Here is an 11233-nt window from a genome sequence, read left to right as displayed (position 1 = left end):
AGTTATATATAACATAACAATTCTAGTGTTATATTTTTCGTGTCAAATAATATTTTTCAAACAATACAAAGCTATATGCATATATTTAAGGTTATACATAAATTTAACCTGACTTAATTTAAAAGACATTCAATATGCAAATCACGCGAAATAAAGTCTGTACTAGTCGGAAGATATAGACCATATGAATTTATATAATAATCATACAAATACCAGATTCACTGATTCAATCTCGGTATGGATTTATCTTTCGGAATTGGTGGTGTTTAGCCTCAAAGCGGTGTTCTGACCGGTCCTTCATATTCGCGGATATGAATTGGGAGTTACTGATATTAAAAAGCCAATGAAAAACGCTTTAAAATACCTCCGATCTGAACATTACACATGCTCGGAATGTATTTTTGTTCATGGAACGATTTGCATATCACAAAATAAAGGAAAACAACATTTAAAAGCAATTATGTGTTCATATCCGCACTTTTCAGTCATATCCGCGGATATGAGTCATATACGCACTTTAGTCGTACCCGTATAATAGTTTATATTTATTGACATGTGACAGTCAAATAGCAGATCATTCGAGATCCTTCGGCTTTTATTGTTTAAGAGTGTCATTGGACATTACGTAATGAGCGCCGAAAGCAAAACTAATTCGAAATCATGGAGGATTTACACATTACAAATGCAATTCCTAATGGCAATAAGTAAGTTTTCAATCCTTATTGTCTTTCTGAGTTGTATTAAAAACAACGGTAGTTGATCCAGTGTGGCTGGAATGTTATTCAGGTAAATTTTGCATAATTTCGCGACCTGTCAAATTGTGTTCCTGCATAATGTTTCGTCTTGAAAGCTTATTTCGTCATGTATACTAAGTTTAAATGCTATCTTGTGATGCAAGGAACCACAGTGCCCAGTGAGAGAATCTTCTCCACAGCAGGAGACCTCGTCAGTGCTCATAGGGCTTGCCTGGACCCGGATAATGTTGAAAACAAACATCAAACTGTACGAACAGTGAAAAGTGTATATTAACGAGCAAACTATTAAGTGAAAAAGTGTTAAGGTTTTGTTTTATTTTGACATTGCTACAATGTTAAACAAGACATTTGTTATGTTTTTTGTTAATAAATGTTTAATGTTTTTTAGTCAAATTATACTTCTAAAACATTGATTTCTTTAATGTAGACAGCAAATTTTAATGTTCTCTTATCTGAGGGTTCCGGATCCGAAAAACTGCAAGAAACCATATTTGATTCGGATTCGGATCCGAACATTTTTTTTGGATTCGTTGAAGCCCTAATATATATACTCATACCAAGTTTCAATGAAATCCACCAAAGCACTTCCAAGATATGGCTCCGGACACAAAAGTGCCGGACGGACGGACGGAAGGACGGACGGACAACGCCAAAACAATATCCCTTCGCCTATGGCACAAGATATGGCTCCGGACACACAAAAAAGCTTTTTTTTCTTCAAAAATGACGTCATTATTTCAGCGAAATTCTTTAGTTAAACTCGTAAACAATGTATATAAACTATGAAAAAAAAAGCATAAAATAAAAAGAAAATTTGTTGGATTCGGTGGAATATCGATTTTAATCACTCCTGATCATAGAAAATATGTATTTTCACTCGTGGCTGCGTCACTCGTGACAATATTATTTTCTATGATCACTCGTGAATTAAAATCGATAATCCACCGAATCCAACAAATATGTCTATTTTATCTCGAATGTGTATTGTCCTTCAACATACGTTTTTTGCGTGCGCCAATCCTTATAAGAACCGCTGGTTAGTTTTGCTAAGTTATGTGCACATCCTTCTTGTTCTCAACACTATGTTTCACATTTTTACCTTCAATTTTGGTGTACCGCGACGCTTCGTTTAACAATCCCGTCTCTTCTCCCAATATGTTTCAAACTACCTCTGTGCTGTCAAAGTTACGCTGAAAACAAAGTTTATGTTTCCTATATTTGACATATGACCTTGAACTGTGACTTTGACTTTGGAGCTAGGGACCTAGTTCGTGCGCTTGTCAAGCTGAAGCACCATGCCTGTCACTTCTTCTAAGAAATAATATTAATTAATGCTTGACTATGATATGTGTTGCATCGAGTGTTGATAGTTCACCTTGAGCTTTGACCTTTGACATTGATCTAGGACCATTAGATTCGACCCCGTGTGTGATATACAAATGTGCAATTCTCGTAACCTGTGTTAATTTTTGAAGCAATTCAAGATGTAACAATTATGTTCCAAACAGTGTTTTGGTGATTACTTGTATAATTGAACTTGACTTGTGACCTAAGTTACTTATTCCAATTCATTTTCAAACTCAATCCATGCCAAATGAAGTCTTATGGGTGGATTGTTATTGTTTGACCTTGATCTGAGAGGTGAACTTCACCTTTAACAAAGGAGCCTGACTTTTTGCGTAGGACCCTCCGACTCATTATGTTCATCACTATATATGTGTATTTCATGTTTGACCTAGAACCAATTTTGAGCACGGTTCTTTCGCGCGACTTTTCATCCCAAAATTCTCATCATTTGTTCAAGTTATGTGTCCGTTATGCTAGAGTCAAAGTACCGGTATGATACATTTGTAGTATTGGTTTTGAATTGTTGCCGTTATATTGGACCCAGGAACATATGGTCGTGTGCAAGATACACAGAACCATTTCCTCACTTCTGTCGTATTATTATACAAATGCTTAGAACACATTGTTGAGGACTGATTTCTTATTTAAATGTTGACCCTTCATTATCAGCAGATCTTCGATCTAGTGACTTGATTAAAATTTGCCTTTATTTCACAGACACAGAGTAGTGTAATACAAAATTAATCAACTCCTTTTCCGTCTGTATTTGAAAAGTGTTGGCGTAATGAACTTATCTTAGTTAAGGCTTTTAAACATAAAAGTGACGCAGATTGTTCAAACGGTGTATTTTATTTTACTTTACGCTTCAATAAAACCAGAGTTTTCTTTTTTAATTGTATCCCAAATTGGAAATATGCTCATGACTTGAACTTTGAAAGAGAGACAATTTATTCTTAGTGGGAATTGCTCTATTTATTAATCGAATATGGCTACAGAAATAATTATTCAATATTTTATTTTTCAACCTTTTTTGTTCACCAATCTTTGACAAGTGTGAAAGACAGATAAATTACAGAAACAGCTACAATTGCAAAACGAAAAGTGCATTAATACTGAAGAAATTTAGTATTCTGTTTTTAAGGGACGTTAAAAACAAAAAAGAATAATGTAGGGTTTTTTATTAACACCATGTAACATGTTTAGTATAACTTAATATATCCTTATTTTTTATATTGGATGGTTTTATGGCGCGCTGTAATGCTTTCAATCGTTTATTGTTCTTGTTATTCAGTTAATTGTTATCCGTTCCATTTTGTGTCTAGCAATCTATGATCGGCATTCTGACTTGTAACCTGCAGAGTATAGAATGAGTTCCTTCAGGCACGAATTGTGCACTCTGCTGGCTTTCAGCAACAGTCTAATCTTTTGGTAACGTTGTCGAAAGAGACACAGACCGGACAAAAGAATTGTCCTCTCGAACAATTAGTCTCAAAACAATTAACAAACCGGAAAAGGCGGTTATGTACGAGCGGATACAACGGAGAAGAAAAAACATCGACGTATTTCTTATGAACCATTACATTTTTACTTCATGATTTATACTTGCCTGACAGAAATATACATAAGGATATTATTCCCGATTAAACATCAACAATCCGCTAAAAATAACCATCACGTGATCTATTCTCATCATCACGTGATCGGAACCTCCTTTATATACCATGCGTAAACCCCGTTAGTCAGTTTTATTTCCGGCGCCGTGTTAACATCAACATGCTCTTTTAGTAATTTGTTATGTGGAAATTTGACTTATTTTTACCGTTTATAGTGATTTACGGATTTATTTTCTTGAATTTTTTCAATATTATTCTTTCGGGAATAATTGGCATTATGGCTAATGCAGCTTTGTTGCGGGTAGAAGCTGAATTATCAAGAGGAGAACATGAAGATAACAGGTCAGTACGGTCAGTACGTAGCGACTCGAGTGAGAAAGGGAAATCTCGTACTCCTAGAGCCAGCCAGGCTGATTTTGAGAATTTGCGCAGAAATGTCAGCGAAATGGACAAGCGGTTTTGTTCTCTTGACTCGAAACTTGATAAATTGATGTCAGTTGTGTTGGATACTGCTGGTTCAGCCAGGCAGAGACCAAGTAACTTGAACTCTGTGCCGGGGGTGTCCAGAGCTGATACAGTGGTTCGCATACCTACAAATAGCATTCCGCCAGATATTTTGGGGCAGGAAGAAGACACTTTGTCTATTCAGCCTAGTAGACAGGAGAGATCGGACTTACTGGGCGATGACGATGATTCTAGCCATACGTTGTTGAATGGCAGTGATGATAGCGATGAAGAGAATAATGCACGGTTTACAAAATACTCTAGCAAGACACAGCAAGTTTGTTGCGGGATATGTTTGGAGAAGACGCAACAACAAAATCAGATAAATTTAAAGAAGGAATTTCTCTAGACAAAGCGCAGTGTGACGTCTTGAAAGAATCGTGGCGAGCTGAAAAACCAGTGCGTATTTCGGCTTTCAAAGATGCTTATCGCACTTCATTCCCAGTGGCAGAGTCAGCAGAGGAAATGTTGAGTGTGCCTAGCCTAGATACAATTGTTAGCAGTCTGTTGCTTAAGAGATTTGGTTCTAAAGCCACAATTAAGTCACAACATTTAGTGTCACAACCTTTGCGTGATATTGAGAAGTTGGCATTCCAAGGGCAGCATGCAGCTAGGATGGGCATTATTGTGAATTTGTACATGCAACAAGCCTTAGGAAATTTGTTGCAAACATTATCTAGTAAAGAAGCAAATCTTGACAGTGCTGTACAATGTGTACGTGATATTTTTGCCATGAACACTAAATCATTGGACCAATTGGGTCGAACAGGAGCTATTCATCATCTCATAAGGAGGAAATGTGCTATGGCAGATACTGGCCTTAATGAATCAAAGGACATAAGGAATCAAATATGGAACTCGTCCTTATCCCATGAAGGCGTTTTTTGGTCCGGGTTTAGAACAAACATTAAAGGATCGAGTTGAAATCAACAAACAAATTGCAGACCTTTTGCCCGAGGTTGATAGGAGGGGAAAGCGTAGGTCATTATCCACACCTGAACAGCCGTGGAAACGTGCACGGTTTGGAGATGAACATAGGAACCAGAACTACCGTTCCTTCAACAATTATGGTGGTGCTGTTAAGCAGCAGTACAAGCCGGCTACAGCAACTGCGTCTTACCCGCGGTTTCCAAAGACCTCGATGAAATCCACCTCTACGGTAGGTAGCAATTTTCGAGGTAAATATACAAAAAAATGATATGCTTTTGATCAATCCCGAGATACCGGTAGGGGGCAGGCTGAAAAATTTTGTAAACAACTGGGAACAGATAACAACAGATCAATGGGTTTTGTCAATCATTCGAGATGGTTACAAAATGGAGTTTCAAAACATTCCAAAATTCAACGGCATTATCCAAACAAAATTATCTCAAAACAATATGTCTATTCTGCAACAGGAGATAGACTCTTTATTAAAAAGAGGCAATAGAACCAGTATATCAAAAACTGAATCAAGGTTTTTACAGCACATTTTTCCTTGTTCCCAAGAAAACGGTGGGAATGAGACCAGTTATCAATTTAAAACCCCTCAACCGGTATCTACGGACAATACACTTCAAAATGGAAACACTAAAGTCAGTTCTCAATTTGGTTCAAAAAGGCGATTATGCAATATCTCTCGATCTGATGGATGCCTATCTACATTTGCCTATATTTCCAAAGCACAGAATGTTTCTCAGATTTTGTGTACAGAATCAAGTCTATCAATTTCGAGCTATGGCTTTTGGGCCTTAAGTTGCACCAAGAACATTTACAAAATGTGCGACAGTAATTGCAGCATATCTACGGCAACAAAGTCTAAGGTTGGCAGTGTATCTGAACGATTGGCTAGGTCTAAATGCAACCAGATTAGGCATTCTCCAGGATCGAGAGAAATTGATAAATCTGCTTGTAAATTTGGGTTTTATAATAAACATAAAAAAATCTCAGTTGGATCCAAAACAAAAAATTACATATATAGGCAGTGTGTTAGATCTCAAACAAGGCATGGTGTACCCTACACAGGAAAGGAAAAACAAAATAATGATAGCAGTAAAGAACATCCTTTCCTAAGAATTGTCAACTGCCAAAGAGTATCTACATCTCCTAGGCCTGTTGGCGTCGTGTGTAGAAATAATTCAGTTTGCACGCATTCATATGAGGCCAATCCAACTGTATCTATTGTTCTTTTGGAAACCAAGTTCCAAAGATCTAACATATCAGATCCCTTTAAAATGTCATTTAGTTCCACATCTGAATTGGTGGTTACTCCCAGCCAACATTTCAAGGGGCAGGTCTTTTCAGTCCCCAGTAGTAACAAAGACATTGCAAACAGATGCAAGCACATATGCTTGGGGTGCTTGTTTGGGAAATTTGATAACACAAGGTCGTTGGTCCCCATTAGAGAAACAGAGACATATCAATTGCCTAGAAATGGAAGCGGTTTTTCGAGCAATGTCTCATTTTCTTCCACAATTGAGAAATAAAGTTGTTCTAATTCGATCAGACAATACAACGGTAGTTCAATATCTGAACAAACAAAGGGGAACACGTTCAACATATCTATGTATGATAACATGGAAAATTTGGCAGTTAGCAATAAAAGAGAATATTTAAATCAAAGCAGCTCATATTGCGGGGAAACTGAATGTTCTACCCGATCAGTTATCAAGAATTCAAATTCAACCAACAGAATGGACTTTGAACAAATATGTAGTACATCAACTTTTTCAAATTTGGGGGTTTCCGTTAATAGACCTGTTTGCATCACATCTGAACAAACAGACACAGATATTTTGTTCATGGATTCCTCATCCAACAGCTTTGGCATTGCATGCGTTGACAATTTCATGGGAAGGGATGTTCGCCTATGCATTTCCCCCGATTTGCCTTATTCCGAGAGTGCTACAGTACATACAACAATTCAAATGCACAATAATTCTAATAGCCCCTTTTTGGCCCAGACGCCATTGGTATCCACAATTATTACAACTAGCCATAGCTCATCCAATAAAATTACCAGAAAATCCCAACCTGTTGTGCCAACCTCAATCTCAAATTCTTCATCCGAATCCAGGGGTGTTCCAATTAGTGGCATGGTTGTTATCGACAGACACCTTGCAACAACAGGGTTTTCAGAAAAAGCTAGAAAATTACTTAGATCCAGTTGGCGGTCAGGCACACAAGCTGATTATAATGCCAAGTATAAACGATTCTGTAGCTGGTGTGCACAAGGGAAAATTAATCCATTTGAAGCAACTATAATCCAGTGTGCGGACTTTTTAGCAGACTTATTTCATGATGGATTGCAATATCGTACAATTTCTGGCTATAGGTCAATGCTGCCTGCAATTTTACCACCTGTGGGAGAAAGACCCATAGGGCAACATCCACATATAATAAGAATATTAAAGGGTGTATTTAATGAGCGTCCTCCTGTATGTAGATTAGCTCCAGAATGGGACCTCCATGTTGTTCTTAAAGCTTTACAAAAATATCCCTTTGAACCAATGGCTAAAACAACACTTAAATATGTTACTTACAAGACAATTTTTCTTGTAGCAATCACAACGTTTCGCAGGGTCGGAGACCTACAAGCGTTAAAATTGGGAGAAGGTGCAGTTACAGTTCAGAAACAGGGCATAACTTTCTTACGTCAAGGTTTGGCTAAACAAGATCGACCTTCTCATCTAGCTCCAAAGATTTTGTGCCATGTTTTAAAGATAATAAGTTACTTGATCCAAAGCGGGCAATAACATGGTATTTAAAGAAAACAGAACCTTTTCGAGTTAAAGACAATAAGGATGAAACAGCATTGTTTTTGAGTATCAACAGTCCTCATAGGAAGGTGTCGAAACAAACTTTAAGTTCCTGGATTGTCAAGGTCATACGCCTGGCTTATGAAGATAAAAGTATGAAAATTAAAGCCCATTCAACTAGAGCAATTGGCCCTTCTTGGGCACTTTTTAATGGTGCTTCAATGAATTCCATTCTGGAGGCAGCAGATTGGTCTAGAGAAAGCACATTTATGAAATTTTATCTCAGAGATGTAAATACGTCAGTGTTACAATGATGGTTATAATGGGATAAAGAAATCCTTTTAAAAAAAAAAAATTGAACAATGATCATGGAATAAGAGTTCCAAGGAATAAATTGAAGAAACAGTTTATTTCCGACGGATTGTGTTGGAGAGACATTGAATTTTACTGAAATTCATATATTTGTATTGTTACCAAGTAGGTAAATTCATTGGATGTAAATACTTCATTTGGTGTTATGAAGAACAGTATCCAGTAGATACTTTTTAGTCTTCTAAGAAGAATTTAGAAGACGTGACAGATACTGAGGATATACACCGAAAATACAACCACAACCGAGGTAAGTATTGCTTGGTAATCTATCCTTATGTATATTTCTGTCAGGCAAGTATAAATCATGAAGTAAAATTATTAAATTTTGACAAGAATTTGAATTTTAAGAATGGATTTATACTTGCCTTACATATTACCACCCACCTCCCCTATATGTATTTTCGGTGATGATTTGTCGCCGAAATAAAACTGACTAACGGGGTTTACGCATGGTATATAAAGGAGGTTCCGATCACGTGATGATGAGATTAGATCACGTGATGGTTATTTTTAGCGGATTGTTGATGTTTAATCGGGAATAATATCCTTATGTATATTTCTGTCAGGCAAGTATAAATCCATTCTTAAAATTCAAATTCTTGTCAAAATTTAATAATTTCTAATATATGTTGTTGAAATTAAAAAAAGAAGTTAGGTGAACAATTAAATAATTAAGTCGCATTCTATAGCCCGTTATATTTTCCCGTACATACGATGTTACAATAAGACAAACAATTTGGTTAGAAAAAATTACTGGATGGTTCTTGTTTGCCTCGAATTACTGTATAAAAGCCCTTAATTTGTCTCCCTTGAGTCTAAAAAGATTCCAATCCTCCGTCTGTGTAAGATTTATGGCGCCTTTCGATTCATAAAAGTGAATGGACGGTGTGTTCCATCCGAGGACTACCCAGTCCAGACGATTGCATTTCCGGTCAACTGCAACGCGAGCCACTTCTTTCCAAAGGCCAATTCCAATTCCCTGCTGTCGATATGACGGTGTCACATACAGATCCTCCAGGTAAACGCTAACTCCTTCCCATGTCGAATAGTTGAAGAAATACAACGCATAGCCGACTATTTTCTTTTCAGCTTCAGCAACTAAACAACGAAACATACGCTCCTTTCCAAAACCATCTTGTCGCAAAGTTTCGGCCCCAATTTTGGGTCCATGTGGCATTTTTTCGTACTCAGCCAATTCCTGGATTAAAAAATCACAAGGCATAATTATTGATATTTAAAATATGAAAAACTGCGTAGCAAAACTTACTAATTATGGGATCAAGGATGACTTATTTCTGAATGTCTTAATGTGTTTTGACACATTAAAAACCCTTCTCAGTTGGAAGAAAATTACCGATAGAGCACCAAATATATCGTCGGATCTTTGCACGACACTCAAATATTTGTTTGCGGACGAAACATATCGAGGCCAAAATTGAGTCTTTCAAAAACTTAATAATTTTGAAAACTTCGAATATCAACAAGAACGCCATGGACTTTAAATGTCTAGTTAAATCATCCTTAATTTTAAACCCATCTTCTATAGTATTTAATTCTCACGCACTCATTAAGCCACAGTGAAACCCCGGACTCTTATCAGCTGCAATAATAAACTGACACAATGCCCCAAACCATTGCTCAGTCTAATTAGAGCGAAGATAAGTTAGATAACATGTCATTATTATACATACGATATAAGATAAAGACCCATAACGGAATGCCGCGTGGTTGACTTGCCAATCCTTAAACTTGGCATTAAACTCACGCTCAATTACCTTAATAAGAACTGCAATTCCTTCACAGTCATCTTCCTTAGCTTCTCTTATAACAACGTTGTCGCACGTGGTCGCCATTTTAAATGGTTCAGGCTAAAACGTGCATAAATCTACGCACAATATGAATCATATGCGATATTTTTATGTGGAGATCGCATGTATACATGGCTATGTTAAAATGCAAGACTGTGTACGTAATTAGCCGGGAACTTTTATTTACTGTACTACAGTAAATGATTTTGTCCACTAATGATCGATATTGAACAAATAATAAACAAAATTTATTTAGTTATTTTAAAGCAAGAGTAATATGTTTGTTTATCTTATTTCGTAAAGAATACTATTTATGTATTTGCTTAGACAGGTTACATGCTGACCGTAAATTTATATTCAATCGATCAAAGAGAGCTCACGGGGAGCTTTTAGGATACAGTGCTGTCCGTCGGTCGTAAGTCCTTGTCTTGCGACCGTAAACTGTTATAACAGCTTCTCCAGCACTGGACATATTGTAATGAAGCTTTACAGGCATTATCGTTAGGTGCCTCTTTTTGAAAAGTATTCAAATCCTTCCAATTACAGGACCTAAAAATACTTTTTAATGAAAACTTCAACATATTTTTCTCTGAATTCGTCTAGCTGTCTTCTACTAAGCATGTACAAAACATACCCTTTGTTGCAAAACCGGCCACGTCCCGAGGGTCACATGATTTTACAGACTTTCATTATACAGTAATTTAAATATATTTTATGCAAGGGTTCATATTTTGTGTGTAAAATCATATGTTTGCACGATAAAACTGCTGACTCTGGATCGGGTTGGACAGAAACAAAACGTTTATTGTGATGAGTGATAGAAACTTCATGATGGATAATTATGTTCTGCGTGTTTCAATAGTGTTTAAATTGAGCGAGTCTCTCATATTAGTTACTGAGCTTGTACTGCGAGATCGGTTTGTTACGAATCTGGCTGCGAGTCTTTGTACTTTTTCCATTTGCTTAGCATTAACTTGTGTATGTTGGTCCCAGACAGTGGAGGAGTATTCTAATTGAGGCCTGACTATTGCTTTGTAAGCATGATCTTTAACTTTTGATGAATTATTGTGAGGTTGCTATAAATTAATCCTGAAGCC

General features: G+C 36.7%; 1 protein-coding gene across 1 annotated transcript; it reads right to left on the bottom strand.

Moving 5' to 3' along the window:
* Nucleotides 1-9009: 9009 nt before the first annotated feature.
* Nucleotides 9010-10255, bottom strand: LOC127871432 (thialysine N-epsilon-acetyltransferase-like). The gene is made up of 2 exons (XM_052414348.1): nt 10104-10255; nt 9010-9526 (listed from the first exon to the last, which is right to left on the bottom strand). Exons 1-2 carry the CDS (start codon nt 10179-10181, stop codon nt 9107-9109), a joined length of 498 nt encoding a protein of 165 aa, XP_052270308.1. The 5' UTR covers nt 10182-10255; the 3' UTR covers nt 9010-9106.
* Nucleotides 10256-11233: the final 978 nt, after the last annotated feature.

Source organism: Dreissena polymorpha, chromosome 3 (assembly GCF_020536995.1).
Source record: "Dreissena polymorpha isolate Duluth1 chromosome 3, UMN_Dpol_1.0, whole genome shotgun sequence".
Classification (NCBI taxonomy): Eukaryota; Metazoa; Mollusca; class Bivalvia; order Myida; family Dreissenidae; genus Dreissena; species Dreissena polymorpha.
The sequence above is the reverse complement of the archived record's forward strand: the minus strand, read 5'-3'. Positions and strand labels throughout refer to the sequence as shown.

Bases quoted from the DNA above. Each gene is read 5' to 3' on its own strand.
- LOC127871432 (XM_052414348.1), bottom strand. From the start codon at position 10,181: ATGGCGACCACGTGCGACAACGTTGTTATAAGAGAAGCTAAGGAAGAT. The intron at 9,527-10,103 runs GTAATTGAGCGT...TTTTTAATCCAG, and splicing joins GAATTGCAGTTCTTATTAAG to GAATTGGCTGAGTACGAAAA.